At 38.3% G+C, this 21,334-nt stretch overlaps 1 protein-coding gene across 3 annotated transcripts; it reads right to left on the minus strand.

The window, feature by feature from the left end:
* Positions 1-458: 458 nt before the first annotated feature.
* clic1 (chloride intracellular channel 1) lies at positions 459-7,281 on the minus strand. Of its 3 annotated transcripts, none has more exons than XM_027028528.2 (6): positions 6,995-7,281; positions 5,739-5,848; positions 5,380-5,505; positions 4,973-5,079; positions 3,462-3,643; positions 459-3,294 (listed from the first exon to the last, which is right to left on the minus strand). In XM_027028528.2, exons 2-6 carry the CDS (start codon positions 5,792-5,794, stop codon positions 3,133-3,135), a joined length of 633 nt encoding a protein of 210 aa, XP_026884329.1. In that variant the 5' UTR covers positions 5,795-5,848; positions 6,995-7,281; the 3' UTR covers positions 459-3,132. The 3 variants fall into 3 exon arrangements, with proteins under 3 accessions (XP_026884329.1, XP_026884327.1, XP_026884330.1); XM_027028526.2 differs by having other exon boundaries at positions 6,836-7,281; XM_027028529.2 differs by lacking the exon at positions 6,995-7,281 and adding an exon at positions 6,158-6,627.
* Positions 7,282-21,334: the final 14,053 nt, after the last annotated feature.

The raw sequence follows: 21,334 nt of genomic DNA on the forward strand, positions 1-21,334 counted from the left end.
CCACATTGGTTAAAATAGAAAATCTGATTAATATAGCACATTTTCAAGGTACTGATATTAGACAAACAATATTTTGCACATATTACAGCAATCCTTATGAGGACCTAGGCCATGGCCCCCAAGACTCACCAGCAACCTTGTTGTTGACTGGGCTAACAGGTTCTAGTCAACAGTAGTATAGCTCTAGTACTTTATGTAGAGATATTACACATTTTTAGTAAAGAACACAGTCTCCAGAGAAACATTTCAGACAGAGGTCCTTCATCAGTTGTGCAAGCAAAGCACTTTTCAGGCCTTTTTCTCTAGAAATTGTACTTTACTAAGTTTTAATATCTCTACTGTACGTGCACACACACACACACACACACACACACACACACACACACACACACACACATACATATATATATATATCTATATATATATATATATATATATAAAAATAAAGGCAATTGCACTGGATATTTCACATGCTTTTTATTAAAGCCTATTTATTAGTTTTTTATGGTCAACTGCATTGACATTTATGTGTTATAGACTACATTAGGTGCAAGGGCAGCCTCAGGTCATGAAGAAATTTGCAGCTTTAATTAAAAACAACAAAAATGAAAAGAGGAAAGATAGAAACAGTATAAGAAGAAAAGGAGTGTGACAGCTCATCAACTGAATGCCATGGAAATGGGGAAGGCAGGGGCAGGGGCATTCCTTTCTTGATCATAGCAACTTCACTTTCTATTGTGCAACTCATAGCGAATCTTCAACCGTTGTTGCTTTATGGGTGGTACTCAGTCTTTGATTACAGAACTGGGCAGAAATACAGCATCCATAACTACAGTGAAATAAAGAGCATATCAGATACACTGAAATAAAAATCAAGAATTAAATGAAAGTCTCTGACATTTCAATTTCTTGGGGACAATTACATATTTCTTCAATAACAAAAACCTATGATTTAGCAAACCAGTAACAGAACAGGTGCAAAACATAAAGTGGTAATAATATCTAAACACTAAAATCAACATTATGATTATTGTGGGCCCATTCAGACATGTTAATATCATTTCAGACAACCGCATCGCCATATACAAAATGAAAATCAAACTCAACTCTAGAAATGATGATCTCACACTTTAGATTTCAGATTACCATAGATACCAAGGAATTTGATATGAGATTATGTCTGGTATTCTTTCATGGTTTGGAAATAGCAATTCTGTACTGATACGCATAAGACAACAACACAATAGCTAAACCCGCAAGGAGACATCCCTACATACACAACCCCTCCTCTCCTCACACTGCCACATACATTTTTGCCAAGCTAATGTGACCACATACATTTTTGCCAAGCTAATGTGGATCTGGGACAGTCTGGGATAATTATCCTTAAGTCCTAGTATAACCTTTCAAACCATGGTGATTTTAGTGCCACTGCTCCTGTTTGTACACATCAGCGCTACTTGAGCTCACCTCTCATGGGTGTGGAGAGGGCTATGTCTGTGTGTGTCTACTGATGTGCATGTGCTTGGCAGGTGTTGCTGGGCAGAAGTTCAAAGAGAGAGCCACCCAGAACTTGGCTCCACGTTGCTTCCCTTTGGGCTGTGGAGGCATGTGCAAGAGTGAGCCCCCCTCCTTACAGAGGCCTCCACTATGTAATGCATGCTTGAACCCTGAGTTCACACACAACCATGCCCACACAAGCATGCTCGGAGGTGTCCACATGTGATACATCATTCCATACAGTAATTTGGCTAAACAATGTGGACAGGAGGCTTGTAAAGAGAGTCAGATTGTTTTGCTTAAGGCTGTAGCAACCTCACCCAGGATAAGCAGTGTACCCTGAGAGCACTGCTTCATCAAAGACTGAATTTCATTACAGTTAAAGAACCGAAAGAGGAAAGAACAATGGGCCTGAGGCAACTGCATCCTGTCAGCAACCGCCCAAGCGCTAAGCCCATCCACACACTGACCTGAAGTCAGACATATGCTGGAAACCACATGCTGAACTCACAGGAAGCTGACCTCAGAACAAACCTCCAACCCTCTCTAATATATGCTATCTGTATGACCCAGGGTGTAGCAAGATGGGGAAGTAAAACCTACAAAGTCTACCCTATTTGAAATGAAGATGAACAGTTTGAAATACTGCATGCTTTCACATGCATAGACACTTGCTGTGATTTGGAAAGACAGACGTCTTGGAGTGTGTGTGTGTGTGTGTGTGTGTGTGTGTGTGTGTGTGTGTGTGTGTGTGTGTGTGTGTGTGTGTGTTTGTGTATGTGCACCTGTTTCTTTAAGAAACACAGAGCATAGGTACCTGGGCTCCAAGCATCGTAACAGAAGAGATGGCTCATCAAAGAAACACAATCACCAAATCCTCAGTGACTTACAGCCAATTATTATTTCACAGAAAAACCCATTGATAAGTAAAAACAAAAGTGAAAGCAAAAAATTGGGAAGCGCCTATCAGAAAAGGGATGAAAGAGTAAACTAGTAAGATAGGCACCTAGAAAGAGGGTGTGTGTTTAACAGTTTAGCCACTTTTAAGAAAATTGGACATGGGTGAATAATTCAGACTTTGTCACTGTGGTGCAAATTGTAATATGAGGCTTGACCCTGTGTGCTGATAAAGCACTAGACACTTCAGTGACCTGCTTGTTAAAGGATGGGTTCACCCTGTTTTCAAAATCTCACAAAACATTGCCATCCCAAGCACAGCGGTGATCGGCTGTTATTTTGTACCCCTTAGCTAACTTTTCATTCTCAGGCTGTGAATGAAAAGGTTAAAGATTCATACTGCAATTTGGCACCATACTCTTCCATGGTTGGCAGCTCTTACACTTGCCCACTGGTCAGTCAACACAGTGAAATATGCAAAACTATGAAAACTGTAATCCTTCCCTTTAACAGCTCTCAAAATGGAAATCTCTTATATGCATATAATAAGGAATTTCTGTGATTACATACAGCTGGGTGTGCGTGCCCTAACCACCTAACTACATTAATCCAGATGTTGACAATCTCTTTATGCATCTAGCAAGCATATACCTGTGTGTGTGTGTGTGTGTGTGTGTGTGTGTGTGTGTGTGTGTGTGTGTGTGTGTGTGTGTGTGTGTACACATCTTCTCTCTCCTACTTGAGTGCTTTTACAACAGAAGCGTAGGCCTCATAAATCTCATTGTCGCTCGGACAGGTTGAGGAGAACTCCTCCCGAGCATACGCTGCATCCAGGTATCGCCATAGTGCTGAAAGAGAGTGAGGAATGGAGAAACCCCGATACTTCAGACAGACCACCTGAATGGCAGAGGAGAGTGAGAGAGAGACAGAGAGAGATAAACAGATAGAGAGAGGGGGGGGTGCAATAAAGAAGTAATGATAGGTAGTCTGTGACTTACTTTCTCTCTTCTCTTGCTCATGTTTACCCTATTTAGCTACAATGAATAACCAGGATGTTTGGTTACCTTGACAATGTGTAATTTAGGCAGTAGGTTGCAGTCAGCCAGTGTGAGTTCCTGGCCATCAAGGAAGGGGCGGGCCGATGTGGTGACATCATCAGCACTGTTCTCATCAATTTCATCTGGTAGAGGGGTACTCAGGTAATCATCCATTTTCTTCAAAGCCTTCAACAGGCCTTTCTCCAGGTCTGTGCTCACACACACACACACATACACACACACACACAGCGTAGATTGACAAATGTTAGAATATGTTATACATGTTGACCACCGAATAAAAGTTATTTATGACCAAGTAAATTTTCCTTAAACAGCAATCACAGTAATGTGATAAACCAGGCTGATCTTAGAGGTGCCAAAAATAATTTTGATCTGAACAGATGCCAGTTTCCCAGCCAGAGGTTACACCACGACTAAGAACCATTTAAAATTAACTATCCAGTCACCAGTGTGTTTACTGGATGTAAAAGCATTGCATAGTGTGTTGATTGTTATGTTCTTGGGTACTGAGAAAGGTGCTATAAAAGTGTAACTTCACATTCATAAGTAAAACCAAAATTATTTTCCATAGGGCATCCTCACAGAGAGTGTAATTAATATTTAGATTAGGATTTAAATCTATATGTTAGTATGCTAAAGGGCATTGTTAGTGTTTGCTATAATCCTGGAACACTGGGTCTGAATTATGCTTGGCCTGCACATACATAAGCACCAATACATTGTGTTAACGAACTCCTCCATCACATGGGTTTGGCCTGGAGGGTGTAGCCATAGAGCACTTTAAATAAGAAACTGTCCAATTTGGTATGCTACAGTATTTATGACACCTTGATTAAGGTTTCTGAAGGACTGAGATATACTGTAAAGTTAAACCATTTGCCAACAAGCCATTTAGACATGACTAGTGATTCAGTGGGTTTTATTTATTTAAAAAAAAGGTAAATAAATAAATAAATCTGAACTATTCAACTAGATTTATGCAATATTATGCTCCAAATATTTCTGCAATCTGAAACTCAGAAACAATTTCATCTGAGAATTTGATTGTTGAGTGAAAAACCACATGGCCCCTTGATGACAAATAAATATTCACAGTAGGGCCATTCTTATCTGATCATACAATTATTTTTCATATTCAGTTACTTTGCAACCTTGGTCTAGCTGATGTAATGGCAAATGATGGTATATAGACGCCTGTTCCAACACCTAAACCTAAACCTAAACCTAAACCTAAACCTAAACCTAAACCTTAACCTTAACCACCTGTTTTATAAAGACAATCACTGGGTTTTCATTCAAATATTTTGAAAATGTTGTGTGCATATTTGTTGAGGGGTGCTGAAGTAACAGGATTTTTTTTTTCCTTTTTCTTTTTTTTAAATCTAACTACAAACATCTGGGCTTACCCAGAGTGTTCTGCCACACAACACAGCTGATTATCAGTTGGAAGCTTTCAGCTAAATCAACAGTGGTCAGGCTAGCACAGCATGAATATGTGGAATAGTAATATTACTTACTGTCATTCAACCCAGGATTGGAGTTCTTGATGTAGGCAGAGAACTTGGAGAAGACATCCATGCCAGCAGTATTGGACTCTGGGTTTCGAGCAGCTAGGCGAGGATACCTGTGGGGTGGGAGTGAGGAGGGGGGAGAAGGGGTTCAGTGAGGACCAGCAACCAAACAATGGCCAATGAAGTTTATGAAAAACGATGTACTCAAACAATATGGCCATGTCTTAATATAAGATGTGAAAAGAATATAAATCAATCAATAATAGATCCACTGTTTGAATAACCCAACAACATATATTTCACTATCAAGGTAAGGATGAAAAATGTAAGGATACACAATTCACAGAAGAGACCTTCAGGTAGATCCTGAAGAGAGAATCAGACTGAAGACTAAACAATAAATGACTGAATACTTAGGAGGAGAAAGGTGCTCCTCCAAGAATTCCTCAATTTTGTTGGTGTCTGTCTTCACTTCCCTCCCATACAGTAGAAATGGAGGCTGGGCTCCAGGGGCCAAGTCCTTCAGGACATCCGGCTTCCTGGAGAGAGAGAGAGACATCATTCAATATAAAACTTTGGCCTAGTCTTTAACATTCAATAAAGTGCGGATCAATAAAGTACAAGTAAAAACAAAACATCAAAATCTATAGACAGAAGAATATAAGTATTTGTCAATATTGGATGACTAAACATTTAATAATTTACAGGAACATGTACTTGAACTTGGACAAAACAGCCATATGTATGAAGTGTGTGAGGAAGATGTACATACCTCTTCATATCCACAGTGGTCACGTTAAATGTCACCCCTTTCAACCAAAGGACCATGAAGAGCCTCTGGGAGAAGGGGCAGTTCCCAATACTTTGTCCATCACTACCCGCCTACACGCGCGCGCGCACACACAAACACACACAATTAAGAGGTTTATCGTGGACTGCCATTACCTTCCTGATTAAAACAGGTTTTTTTTTATATAAAACATCATACACCACTTAAGTATCCACGTCATAAAGAAATCAAACTTTAAATTGAATAATAGTTTAATACAAATATTTTTCAGTTGTTTATGTCTTAATTTAATTCGGTCTTGAAAATCAGCTGCGCCTGTTACCAAAATAAACAAATCATAGTCTGTTCACCGTTAACTGTATCTTTCTAAAGTGTGCGTCAACGTCTAAACATACGCATACGTTAATCAGGAGACTGTCGTTAGGATGAAGTCTGCGGACTACGCTTCTGTTCCTGCTCTATGCTGTAGTTTGTACTCCTCTGGCCCCCTGAATCTTCAGGTTGTGCCCGGAAATGAACGCAACTGGGCAGCGCGAGCACCGTGCTAAACAATGCTTGCTTTCATACTTCTGTGAGGGGGAGAGGAACTTTACCACGTTTTACAGCAAGCTATACCCTGTTCCTCTAAGCGACAACGCCCCTTATATGACTTGAGATATTAGTCCTACAATAAAAAATATCATAACTCGGATTTAACCGATTGAATAAAAAAATACTGTTAGGCGAGTTTTGATATTTTAGATCATGCTTCCTGTGGCACCACGAAAGCTTCTTTCTGTTGTAGTTTTTGAAAACAACACGATGCAGGCCTATGCATGGCTTGTCCCGCTATAAAGGATTGCTGCACCTTGCTCTGGTCTATCATAAGTTATGTCTTACTTTATTAAATCATTCAGATCACATTTACTTTGCTAAGAAATGTTTTATTAGTTTGTTGGTGATAAGTGATTCTGATATCAAGTAAGCAATGTTTTTAAGAATGTTATTCTCTAATAAGGTCTGGTCTAACTATAGTCTATTGTAGGCAGTTGGCTTTGCAGGCTAAACGGTATCCTCTATTGTAATCGCGGGTAATTTACCTTCACAAAGAGCTCGATCTCAGGTTGGCTTCCGTCGCTCATGTTAATCCAGTTAGTTATTGCGGAAAAACCGAGCCTTAATAATAAACAGAAAACTTCCGAAACACGTTAATATGTCAATTGACAACTTAGTGTCTAAATGCCCGATGTGCCCCTTACTTTAGGATGAGTTGGTTTCCGATTTGAGTTAACTTCCGCTGTCTGGTCGTGGTCCAGAACTGATCTATTCGCCACAAAGCTGTTCGAGCACACAGTCCCAATGAAATTTTGGCTACACACTACAATAAAGTATCCAATAACACTTCTTTGAAATTCGGTCGTAACAGAGGCTACGAATCGCAGTTACGATTCCCTACTAGCGATCTGTATTAGAGTTTAACACGCCTACGCTACGCATACTCGACTTCCCTCATACGCTCAAAGATCGCTGTAGACGAGCTAGAATATCCGTTAAAGTAGCTGTCTGCAACAGACTGCTGAAAGCGCTAGAGAAACGGATGCGCTCAAAGTGTGCGCCAGGTTTTGGTGATGCATCGGAGACAAAAGGTGAGCAGCGTTTTCACTGCTCAAAGACATGGGATTCGATTTTTGAAGGTCTTGAACTGAACAGTTGACTGCAATGTTGGAGAACTTATTTTCAAAACATATTAGTTTAATTAAAAGTAATTACTTACGTTATGTTCCAGGTATGGTGTTATATTACTTCTGCATTACCCTTGCTAAACACTTTTAAATAAAACGCGAAAAGACCAGTCATAATTTGAAACAGAAGAATGTACTAAAGTCAACAGATAAAATTTTCACTACAGTGGTACTGGTTTTAAAATAATATTTAGCAAACTATTATTTGAGTAAATAAAACACAAACTGTTATAATGAATAGAGCTTTTAACAGATACACCATTTGCTGTTTATACACTTAAATCAATTATTAAAATAACAAATAACAGGAAATATTCTAAATATAGCTAAATAATATGCCTGTTTTCATTATTAAAATTGCAAGACACTACAGATTCACTAATTATACAATATACACAAAATCAGATAGAATAAGACTTATTGTATGGAAATAACACAATATATAAATAATAACTAATGAACTAGACAGCCAACCATTTAAAATAACATCCCAGACTGGTTAAATGGTCCATCACCCCACAGTGATACTGCATACAGCACACAACTTTAAGAATTTTGGAGTTTGAGTACACACCAGAACAAAGAAAACTCAAGATTATTTTCCAAGAATGTCTCTGGCTCTTATTTTTGGATAACATCCACAGTGAGTGTACTGTATGAGTGTGTACACACACACACACACACACACACACACACACACACACACACACACACACATGTGTGTGTGTGTGTGTGTGTGTGTGTGTGTGTGTGTGTGTGTGTGTGTGTGTGTGTGTGTGTGTGTGTGTGTGTGTATATATATATATATATATATATATATATATATATATATATATATATAAGCTGCAATGTTTTCAGAGTTTGACAAAATGGAGAAAAGTATAAACACTTCGGCATAGAGTGAATTTATACATTAAAGTGTCAGCTAAATGCCATAAATGTAAATGGTTATGGAAGGCTTCAGACAAGGTAGTTTAAGGTGATGCGTTGGAAGGACACTGCAACCTTAATGCTGCTCTCTTCTGTTACTCTTAATCCAGAAGGTTCTGACTGCTCCAGTCTTCCCGTCACCTCACTGAGAGTCACGGTGGGTGAGAGGCGTAAAAGCAGAACTAGTGTGATCGGGGTGCTTGCTGAAATTATAGCAAAAAGGTCAAGGCTGTTGACTGCACTATTGCTCACGCTCACAATCTCGTGGGGTCACCTGCGGACCAATCAGAGGCCAGTTAGGAAAGATCATTGAAAGATGGTTTGATGCTTGAGAAGCAAAAAAAAAACAAAACAAAAAAAAACAACCTCATAACTACTATGACCTTTACTGACTACTTCAGCAACCAGCATGATCGTGTTGCTTTAATGTTATCTAGTTTAACTTTCAGAGACCGCTGGGTGCTGGGGGAGAGCTGCTCTGCGTCTTGATTGCACACAATTACTTAAATCACGGCAGATTATGCAAAGTGGCGGGAATTAATCAGACTGTACCATGTCTGCATCAGGAACCAGGAGTAAGACCTCAGGACACCGACTCTTGTGTCATATGGTTTAACCTGTGTGTGTGTGTGCGTGTGCGTCTTTCCACATTGTGTTCATCCTATACGCACGTGTGTGTGTGTTCTCACCAGTGGTGTCTCTCGGACAGGCCTCTCCACAGTGTGATCATCCTATACGTACGTGTGTGTGTGTGTGTCTTTGTGCGCTCATCACTGGTGTCTCTCGGACAGGCCTCTCCACAGTGGGTCAGTGCGCACCATTCTCTCTATGAGCTTCTTCCACAACATGCCCTCTGAGATCACACGCTGCCACTCCTGACAGACCAACTCAGCCGAGCACAGAGAGGCTCTGCAGACACCTGAGCGCACACAGGCTCTCTGCCACCGAAGAACAGCCCAGCCAGAGAGAGCGAGGCAAAGAGCACTGTGTGAAAGAGAGAGAGAGAGAGAGAGAGAGAGAGAGAGAGAGAGAGAGAGAGAGAGGCAATGAGCCATGAAAGTGTTAAGGGGAAAGCAAAAGGGGGGATAATATTGAAGGGGAGGAAAGAGTCCCAACATGGAGGTGATTTTGATGAAAAGATTGAGAAATGGTGAGCGAGAGAGAGGAAAACAGGAAGGAAGAAAGAGGGTGCATAGAAATAGCAGTAAAAAGTGCTGAGGGAGGGACAGAAGGGGAAGAGGAGTAGTGGGGGGAAAAAAAAAACAGTATTAGAGCAACAAACAGTGAGCAAATACGTACAGACACATACACAAACCCACCCGCACACCTGCAGACAGTGCTAGACACACACACACACACACACCATTTAAGCAGGTAATACTGTCTCTGCTGCCAAGGCTTATGAGGAAGTGTGGCAAATGATAATGAACCATATCAGTGTCATCAGCACAATGTTTATTGTGCATTCACACCAGTGAGTATCTCCTCAATTTTTAAGCATAAAATAGGACTGTGATGGAGACCGTCACTTAGGAAGGTGAAATGGGTGCTCTGGCGGTTGGGCTAAGGCGCTGGCTCTTTGGTCTGGTGGTCAGTGCTCATATTAACTTCCTGTCAGACCTGGGTTTGAGTCCTTCGTAGGGTGGCTGCTTTCAGCTTTTATCACATATAGTGTCAGAAGTGGGATGGCAGTGAGGCCATCAAGAGTGCAGATTCTCAGAAGATATGTGAATCATGTACTGTACTGGACCATTTAGCATCAGCATTTGTTGTCAGGCATTGATGGATCACATGTCATCTGAAATAGCTGATGATGTGTTCAGAGCACTAAATTTATATTAATACTATTTGGACAGCATTAATATTGTTTGGACAGCAAATTAAGTAACAGAGTACAGAATTTGACCCCATATTCATTAATAACTGCATTGACAGTTGCTCTTTTATACATGCTCACTGATATGGATGAGGATTTTTGATTTACATAGTCAGTCTCATGCTCTCTGCCATTGTGGCTGCCATTGTGGGAATATGTGTACAGTCAGGGGCACCAGTGAACCTCAGAGCAGATTAAGTGCATCTGAATTTATGAAAGTGAAAAAACCCACCTCTATCTATCCCCCAAAATTTGCAAGAGGGTTACTGAGTGGTAAAAGATAACTTAGAATATACTTACTCTATGATTGATTCATTGTTTCGGAAGATATAGATTCTCAGATGAAGGTATTATCTATTTATGTGAGCTCCTTGAGCTTTACATGAGCTGTACATGGCCACGCACTTACAATCCCACAAGCAGTTTATCTGGGGAATCCTGAAAAATTCTTCTTATATAGTTAGCACAGGCAGGTGGTCAGGAAACAATGCAAACACATCTTGCATCTATTTCAGTGTCATTAACATTGTGTATAGCTCGACATACAGTGTTCTTACTGAGGTTCTCCGCATCTTCCACTGAGTACAAGTATGATGTAGTGGTGAAAAATTGCAGCGCTAAACAAACAGCTGGTGGGACTGTAATTGCCCAGCTGTGGAGGGTGGCATTGCTCACATAAATCTCAAGGAACTTGCATAAACAGAAGTAGAAAATGCCCATTAGCGGTAGTTCAATGTAGTCAATCTGTCCCTAAGTTCTCTTGCAAAATGCACAGAACCTCTTACAATGTGAGCACCAGTATCCATGGAGTCAAGTGTTACATTTTAGGATTAGTTTAGGGTGGGACTTTATTTACAATCTGAAGATCATATCAGTTTAACCTGCCCTGAGAAGGTTAGATCCAGAGCATACGTTACTATGGTGAAACAACTCACTTGCAGTTGAAACAATGTTATGCCATCAGTGAGCCTGAATTAAACACCAGGTTATTTCTTTGTTAACAGACTAACCTAAATGTCCCACTTCATAGTATACCCCTCTGTTGACTGTTTTTTTGGTCTTCAGTCTGTTTTTGTTAAAGGATTGTGGTTTTTCCGGTATTTCTTGTTTACCAGTGTTTTGACCGCTGCCTGCTACATGGATGATGACACCTGGATGTCTTCTGATAAAGATGCCTCATGAATGTCTTCCTCTTCCCATTCATTACAGCGGTTCTCATACACAAACCTTGGTGAACTACAGAAGCGAATGTTTTTTTTTGTGCTGTAAAAACAAATAATTAACTGATGTCTTCAATCAGGTGTGCTGGACCATGGAAATGTTTGCTGTCCTGAAGTGTCATGTTCAGACAAAAGTTGTAAAAACAACATTGGATATGGAATTTTGTGATGAGTCACGGGATATGTAAGGCGATCTGAGTGCATGAGCTTTTAGATAGCTGGTTTAACATGAAAAGGGCTTTACAGGGCAATGGTTCACTAATCTCCTCGTCTTGCTCTTCATTGTTCCAAGTATAATGTGATTACAAGCACAATTGTGGAGTTTGGAGGTGAAGGATCACCCAACATCATGGTATTATGAGTACATGCAAAAGAATGAGAAAGGGAGTGAAATGAAACTGGTTGTTCTTTATACATTTTCATAAGGTTTCAGCAGGTCAGTATCAATAAATCAGTTAGCAGTTGGCCTGGTTACCAGATATAAAGTTATCATTTGCAGAACTTCATAGCAAATAAATGAACCAAGGTTTGTCTCTTAATGAGCAATGAATGCATCTATAAGCCTCTCACACCAATGACACTGAACTGCTACTGATGAGCAGAGCTCCATCCCAATTGGCCAACCAGTTACACTACATCCAGCTCTGTTTAGTCTATATAGACCAGGGGTGTATGTGTATGTGGTATATGTATAAAAGATACATTATTTTGCAGAACATTGCTCTGGTCCAGGAGGTCTTCTCCTGCACAGTTTAGCTTCAAGCTGACCAAATAATCACAACGTTCAGAAGTATTAGGGTTGTAACTCAATTTTTGATAAAAGAGAAAGACAAAACAAAGAACTAGAGACAAATAATGGAATAGTTCTAGAAAAATCAAATTTACACATCTTTCCTTTTTTGGTCTTGTCAGGTGTCCAATGTATTCTGCTTTCCACTAAAGCTACCAGGCAAATATAGCTATCAAATAAGGGAAGTGTATTCCTACTAGTCAGCACTGTGCATTTGTACATAAACAGCTCCATAAAATATAAGAATAAGCTAGTAAGGCAATTTCACTATTTTGAAGACATTTTAAGTTAGAATATGTATATAAAATTTATTGATGCATAATAATATGGAGATCCTGTTTAACAGTAGTATTTTATTTTATTATTTTTCTCCTACACTGCCAGTAAAATTTGCTATTCGATTTTTCACAGAATTGTTCAAATATTATTGCATGAATAACAACTCCCCCCCTTTGCTTTTCATCATGCTATTAGGCAAATTATGCTAACAAGTCTAGAACATGTTTTTTTTTTCTCTTCCATTTCTATGTTTGTTACAAATTAAACACAGCAGTATATTAACCCTAAACATAAAAAAACACCAATTACGGTAAACACAGCATAAAGTCTACACTAACCATATACACAAAACTGATAATGCAACTCCCCTGCCCCAAAATCATGCAGGAAAAATTGTTGATGATTTGTAAAATGCATCAATGAGGGTATATGAATGTTAACCTGTTTTTAGATTTAAATTAATTAAATGCATGTTGGACATGTTGAATGTATGGCTGTATGGGAAATATTCTGATTGACTCTTGAAAATACACTGCATGATTCCATGGAAATGGCCTGTTATGCCTAAGAAGAGTGGTGGAGTATTTGAAAACAGCAAGTTTGCAACTTTTTGTGCTTTTTAATGAATGTTTTAGCATTGTAAATTTACTATTTTCTGGTAGCTTCTCAGCATAGTTGATCATGGACACATTGCTCCCACAGCACATACTGAAGATCTGCTATAACTGTAAACTTTGCTGTATAGCCATAATGTTACCAGGATTTACAAACACTCTACTAGTCTATAACTGTGTGTCTATTAAGAAATACTAACATGTTGATGTGCACTGGGTGGATTTCAGAACAAAGCTGGTTGAGGTTAAGCCTGAGTACATAATTATACAATCTACATTAAATATGTAATATTGGTGATTGTTTTTGAGAGGAAACCATAAATAGTGGCTTGAGAAATGCCACTAAATTTCAAAACACTTCAGCTTTGACCAAGCTATGATGGATGCTGTTGTTTGCTCTGCACATCTGACATCACAGTGATATGGGGTAGAATTCATGGATCCATTTAACACAGCAAGTCTTCCAGGTCCTGAAGCAGCAAAACCATCACACTACCACCACCATATTTTACTGTTGGTATGATATTCCTTTTCCGAAATGCTGTTTTACTTTACCTCAGATGTAATGGGACATGCATCTTCCAAAAAGTTCAACTTTTGTCTCGTCAGTCCACAGAGTATTTTCCCCTTAAGTCTTGGGGATCATCAAGATGTTTTCTGGAAAAACTGAGATGAGCTTTTATGTTCTTTTTGCTCAGCAGTGGTTTTTGTCTTGGAACTCTGCAGACAATTTTTGCCCAGTCTCTTTCTTATGGTGGAGTCATGAACACTGACTTTAACTGAGGCAAGTGAGGCCTGCAGTTCTTTGGATGTTGTTGTGGGGTCTTTTGAGACCTCTTGGATGAGTCATAATTTTGGTTGGCCGGCCACTTCTGGGAAGGTTCGCCATTGTTCCACGTTTTCACCATTTGTGGATAATGGCTCTCACTGTGGTTCACTGGGCAATCACTTTTTTAAAAAGCTTCATTTAAAAATTGCATTTTGTGTTTACTTGTATTTTCTTTGTCCAATATTTAAATTTATTTGATGATCTGAAACATTTAAGTGTGACAAACATGCAAAAAAAAAAAAAAAAAAAAGAAAAGATATCAGGAAGGGGACAAACACTTTTTCACACCACTGTAACATTAAGTTTGTGCATGCATGCGATGGGTAAGTGAGAGTGGGCATTAGCTAAATGCTTTTTTAATTTTTATTATTTTTTTTATCTAGTATTGACTAATGTTGTTTTATCTAGTGACTCTAGTATCACCATTTAGCTAGTTAATTCTCAACATAATCCAGGGGCTATTTTAACTTTAAAAGTGACAACATGAGAACAGAAATACTGCTCAAATGTCTCCTCTGGTCAAAAAAATAAAAAATAAATAAAAAAGAAAACGTTAATATAAATAATAGGCTCTTAAATAATAATTATAACTATAACAACACTATTGTTACAGTTTACTGTTGGCATGGCACTCATCAAATGGGACAAATCTTACTTAAACACTGCTCCAGGTTGGCGAGTTCACACACCAGCCAATCATGTTCCATGTTACGTAAAGTCACTAATGTCTGTACAGGGTGTCTGATTGGCAAGTGGAATTTACCACTGAGCCGTTACATTTAAATGTGAAATATTGTATTGTAAAATATTGTACCTTTTCGAGGAAACGCTGTTTACAGTGCCCTCTGGTGGACAAGTCTTTATAATTTTTAGTTTAGTTCATATGTCCTGATAATTATAATAAAATGATTTAATATAATAAAATATCCAAATGTACTATTTCTAAACCTTCAGTGACTATACAAATCTTCATAGATCTCCATTTATCTCTAAAAAGGACATAAACAAAATACTGTCAACACAGATACCTATACACATTGTGGAGTATGACAGGTTGTATTTATTTACATCTCATCTTCAACAACAGTGAACTGGGTTGTTCTTTTTTCTGAGCATTTAGACAATTTCATACATAATTAATTCCTATATTTAATCCTATTTACACCCTATAATTTCCATGTACAGCACAAATAATAGGTGACCCTGTGTATTGTTTATGCTATTAGCTACAGCTTTAAATTAATTGTCATTATTATTTTTATTGCCAGCCTATTGTTTGCAAAGCCATCCTAAATCCATGTAATCTGATCTCTCATTGGTTAACTTGGTCTTCTAACAGTACTGTTCAAAGGTTATAAAAGTGATGTATGAGACACTTCTTTGAAACCTTTTGTTTATTTTTGTAATTTAATGGTAGACTTCTCATATCAGTAGCTCATTGGTGGGCAGGAATTTTATACAGTTCCATATCCCAGTGATCTGGGATGCCTGTCCATTGCACACAGGACAAAAACATCCAGTAAGCATTGATTTTATCTTATGCTGGGACCCATGAATTAATATACCCATACCAACAAGGCAATTTAATTACCTTTAGATAATATATATATCTAATAATATATTATGAAATCATAATAATATATTATGATTCATTGATTGATTAATTATTACACACATTACACCTTAACTGCCATTGTGTTCTGCCATTGTCACAAACAAACAGAGCATATTATTTAGCAGACAGATCTAACAAAATAAATCCCTACAGCCCCACATGTTTTAAGTTTTTTTTTTGTTTTTTTTTGCAGATGCATAGGCATACATACACACATTCACACATACAAACAGAGAGACAAACAGACAAATCAGGATTAAGGAAATAATTAAATATGTAAAACCAAGTAATATGAGTAAAACCTTAATATATAAAATTAAATATTTAATAGTATGCAAAATTCTTTGGACATCCCCAAAATGATCTGGGCAGTAAGGGTTTAATTACCTGTAAAAACCACATAATACATAAAATACATGACTAAAAAACATGTAAACAATAAAATATGATGCGGACAAACATACAATAAATTAAAAGAAGAACAACATTTGCTTCACTAGCCTCACAAGGTACAAACATTTATTCTGGAAGTACCCACATATGTTGATCATTTCTTTACTCAACTGCTAACATTCTAAAGAAAAGCTCTTTGTTAAGAGGGCATTTAAAAAATATACATTTATATTTTATGTATATTGTGAAAAATATACATTTAAACACATGTATCCAAATATTTAATTGATACTGTATTCACCAATGTTATTGATTAATTTTTTTCCTGAACAAACAATTGAACAGTGGAGTCAGTTCAAGTGTAGTGGTGCAAAACCAGCTGACAATGCCAAGTCAGTCTGCTGACAATGCAGCCGCTTATCAACAGCGCTGAGTAAACCCAATTTTCATGGTAACTGAGAATATTTACATAAAATACCCTACAACACACACTAGATGGCACAACTGTCCAGCCATTTCTCTTCTGGCTCATCCAAATTCAGTTTTAGAACAAACAAATAAACAAACAAACAAATCAAGACCAAGCCAGTGTGTTTAAGTAATTGCTCTAACTGCAGAAGAAGGTTTGTGGCGTAGCTGACACAGGGTGTGGTCAGTGTAAGGGTGGGGAGGGCATCATGAGATGGAGCAAATAAAGTTTGTGCTGTTTGCTTTCCAGGCTCTCAGCTAGGGTGGTTACTGTGATCTCACTGAGTGACAACAAATTAAATTGTCTCTTGCCCTTCTGTATTTCTCATGTATATCTCTCTCTAAGTAAGCTGTGAAGTTTTCCTTTAAGCAGGTCCTGCAGGACAGCTTCTCTTGCTACCTCTCTATACCTCTCTTTATGTCTCTTTACCTCTCTTTAACTTTCTTTATGTTTTATGTGTCTTTACCTCTTTGTACCTCTCTTTACTCTTTATGTGTTTTACCTCTCTTTGCCTCTCTTTACCCTTTACCTCTGTTTACTCTTTATGTTTACTTTTATTTTCTTCTCTTTACTCTTTATGTCCATAATTACGTGTTCAAATGTAATCACAGCAGATTTCCATTTGCTGTCAAAAACAAACATTATAGTTCATGCTACATGTGGCAGCTCAAATATGCAGTGTGCAAACTGTGTCACATGTCGCCCTTTCTCCATCCTGTGTGCTCAGCTACGAGTCGCCCAGTAGTGTGTGACATATCCTACTGTAGAAAGACCCATGAGGTGAGCCTCAAATCTTGATAAGACAGACCACCTAAATCTGAGAGGAATATCCAGCCGAGAATATTTTTGATAAGATCATTGATGTTAGAGACAAGGCTACAAGACCAAAAAACAAAAAACAAAACCCCCAAAACAAAGAAGCAAACAAACAAAACACAGAAACGTCATAGAAACATTTACATAGACAAACCAAGTGACAAAGCAATCACCAGTTAATTTAACATACACCACTTTATTAGAAACCCCTTGTAGGTTTGCACTAAGCATCTATAGTCCACTTATTGCCATTTATGGTTTTTGTGGGTCATTGTTACTTCCTTGGACACTACAAGTTTGCTATTCTTGCTGTTGTGCATCAAGATTTTGTTTTACAGGCTACCCACACAAGGGAATGCTAAAAGAAACCAGTGAGATGCAAAGATGTGACTCATCGTTACAACAGTCAGTATGGCATGAACTTCTCTTTAAATACCTGTGTTGCTAATGTGTTGGTGCCCCGTGGTCTCTTAGTGAGTAGTCAGCACATGGCCATGGTAGATGCAACTCTGTAGGGCTTTGTACATCACTGTAAGGTGTAGGCTCTCTTTGAGATAGGGTGTTATGAGCTTGAATGTACCCTTTTTATTCTGTCCCAGGTTCTTTGAATAGGGCCTTAGGAGTTAGTACATTGCTGTCCAGCTATGTTTTTAGGTAGAGCTTTAAGATTGTGTACTTGACCTTTAGAGGCTTTATGCACAGAGCCTCGAGCGGTTATACGTAATGCTTCTTAACAAGAAGCTTTGAGTTGTTACAGACAGCTTCAAAGAGGAGTAATGATATTCATAGATACGATTGTCATGAACAGCGAGTATTTTTCTTTTCTTTGTTTGGAGTTGTGGAGGTGTGTGTCGTTTTTTGCCTTTGTTATATTTCTATTTTTCTGATAGGTAGTTAGGATAGGAGTGTTGTATTTTATTTTCAATTGTTTTAGGGAAGTTAATAATTGAGCTGGCACTAGTTAATTTTTGTTTATTCTGTTGGCATAAACCCAACTCTGAAGAAATACTGTTTGTGTTTGGTTTATGTTGTGGTTATATATATTTTTTTCTGTATGAGAGTTTTTGGTGCAGTACAAAATTACAATAACACTACATCATTGAAACCCAGTAGAGTGTGGATCTCTGTGTTTTTCTTTATGTTGCGCCTTTAGTGGTCCTGGAAAATCAAGCTCACAAGAGGTGTCACAACAGGTGTCACAAGAGGTGTCAGACACAAAGAAACTGGCCAATGAGACAATGATGGTGGACATATTAGGTTTGCACAGAGTTAATTTGGTTTGTTGCTAATAGGTTTTACCCAAGTTTGCATGCTCATGCTTAGATTATCTTTAATAAAGTACACTACCAACTAGTTCCAAAAGGACTCAACTATTCAATAGTTAAGGGTTAAAGAAATTTTACAGTATTACAATAAAAATATTATCTGATAATCTTTGTCAGTTTTGCCACTCACCTATACAAATGTTTTCTTGGCTTTATCTGTTTCATATAATAAATGAGTATCGGGCCTCCCTCCAGCCCTGTAAGATGCTCTGAACCACACTACACTTCCCAGAATCCCAAGGGGGGACAGGTGGACTTCCATACTTAACCATAACCCAGCCCTACAGCTGTCTCACATTAATTCTCCTGAACTACTAATTGTTTTCACCTGTTCCTTGTTGCGCTATCTATAAAGAGTCTGTGTCGCTCTTGTATTTCAGTGTGTATCTGTTGTGGCTTTGTCAGCTCCTGTTCTCTAGCTGGGTTTTGGCTTTTTAGGCATTTTTCTCAGCTTTGTTTTGGATTCCCCTTTTTGGCTTTGGTAGCTTGTAGATGTTATTCACCTCTGGCTTTCACCTGGACTGTTTTTTGACTCTGTATTTGATGTTCCTTTGGAACGCTTACTGCACTGGTTATGACTTTGGTCTGTTTATTATAAAATATGCATCAATTTATATCAGCAAACATCTGGCTGTTTCTGATCTGTTGTTTTTTTCCTTTTTTTTTCGATATTTGCAGAACATTTCTTCACACACAAGATGTTTTAAAGGCAGATACTTAAAAAAAAACAAAACAACTTGCCCACATCAACACATCCTTATATAATGTGAATGACCTTTAGCAAACACTCATCCAGAGTGTTTAATTGTGTAATCAAAAGTATTCTTAGTCACTACGAATAGCTTAGAGTAACAATATATTTAACCCAGTCAATGCCACAACTGTCAGTTCTGAAATCTAGAATAAGAGATAATACAATTCTATAGAATACAGCATGGTTGGAGAACAATTACTAAACAAGACAGGTCAAATGCAATTTTTAAATCTTACCAGTATCTCCTTAGGTTTAATTAAAGTGTTTTTCAAAGAGGTGGAACTTCAGTGAGTGTTTGAAGACAGCAATGAATTCCATTGTTTGGAGATTATTCCACTAACTGGGTGCAAGGATGGAGAATAGTCTTGATGCTTATATTGAATGAATCTTGAAGGATGTTAAGTCAAGCCAGACTGTATTTGAAGTCAAAGGGCTTGAAATACAGATCGGGTTTTGACCATTGCTGTTAAGTAGGATGCCTTTCTTAGTTCCCTCGAGTTGCTGGGCAGGACATCAGTGAACCAATAGGTAAGAAAGGTAGGGATAATCTGACCTGGAGAGTGGATATAGAGGAAGGTATCTCTAGCGGATTCCAAGGAGAGAGACAAAAAGGAGTCCTGGTGTGGAAGGGTTACAAAAGCTGAAGCAAGAGACGAGGTAGAAATGGACTGAAAGCTGTGATGAGTAGAGGATGAATGTCTAGGTGTGGTGTGGACAGGGAGAAAAGAGATGGGAGAATGAAGCATAGAAAAATGTGATCTGAGAGGTGAAGGGAGATGACTAGGATATCCAGAACTGGGGCAGGCCTGCGGCAGATCTTGCGTGCTGAAGCTCTTTTGACAGTTTGAGGTTGGAAGAGGGATGGAAGAAGGAAAGATGATTGCAGCTTGTTTGATGGGTGGTTGAAATCACCAAGAAGAATGAGAGCACAGGGATGAGACTGAGAAGAATGTTCAGCACATCTGTGAGGTTGCTTAAAGGTTGATATATGGTGATATATGACCATGGTGGGTGATATATGACCATGACTTAGTGACTATATGGTATTCAAAAGTGCTTGACAAATCTCAAAAGCTAACAGTTCTGATCAATTAATTATAATTTTATCAGGAATGTACAAGAAAAATATTTCTGTTTTATCACATTTGGAGTTTACGAAATGATGTTCTAGAACATTGTGATGAGTCATGTCAGAGTTATTCAGAGAACTTCTAAGTAGTTGAAAAGTGCCTTATATAACAATGCACCTGATCTTCATACAAGTAGGTCATGGATTGCTTAATTGTATGTTTTTACTGCTATTACGCAGTTTAGTCAGTGACAGATTAGCCAACAATGCAGTGTTGTTTAAAAAAAAATCAACAGAACACGAGAGAGAGAGAGAATGAAGTTAGCCTAGATTCTTTCTTTTTTTTCTTTTTTGCAGTTCTCAGGCTATGAGTAGGCAAGCAGGAATAGGTCAAGGAATGGTCTTCAGTAGTTTCTAAAAAGAATCAGCCAGTGTTTGTCTGCCAGCAGGTAATGAATGAACCTTTTTACCCACTTCTTTTCACAGCAAGCTGAAGGCTGATTCATGAATGGTCATTGACACCAATAACATACTCACAACAAAGACACTCTTACAACATTGACACTGGACTGTTATTGATGAGTGGAGCACCATTGCGTTCAGACAGTCAGTTTATCTCTGCTCAGAATATTTACATTGTTCTCTGTAGGTCAGGGTCTCCTTCACTTCTACATAATAAAAGTGTTTGCAGAGCTATATTCTCATCCTGGAGGTCTGTTGTGCTGTATATTTTAGCCTCTTCCTTGTCTGGTATGTCAGACAGGTCACTGTTTTCTAAAAGGTTTCATCAGTGTGGTGAAGGATCACTTACTTGGATAGATAGGAACTATTTGACTAACATTTCAAAATCCTTTTGTTCTTTCTCTTTTTTGTATGTG

This window comes from Electrophorus electricus, chromosome 2 (genome assembly GCF_013358815.1).
Source record: "Electrophorus electricus isolate fEleEle1 chromosome 2, fEleEle1.pri, whole genome shotgun sequence".
NCBI classification, from domain to species: domain Eukaryota; kingdom Metazoa; phylum Chordata; class Actinopteri; order Gymnotiformes; family Gymnotidae; genus Electrophorus; species Electrophorus electricus.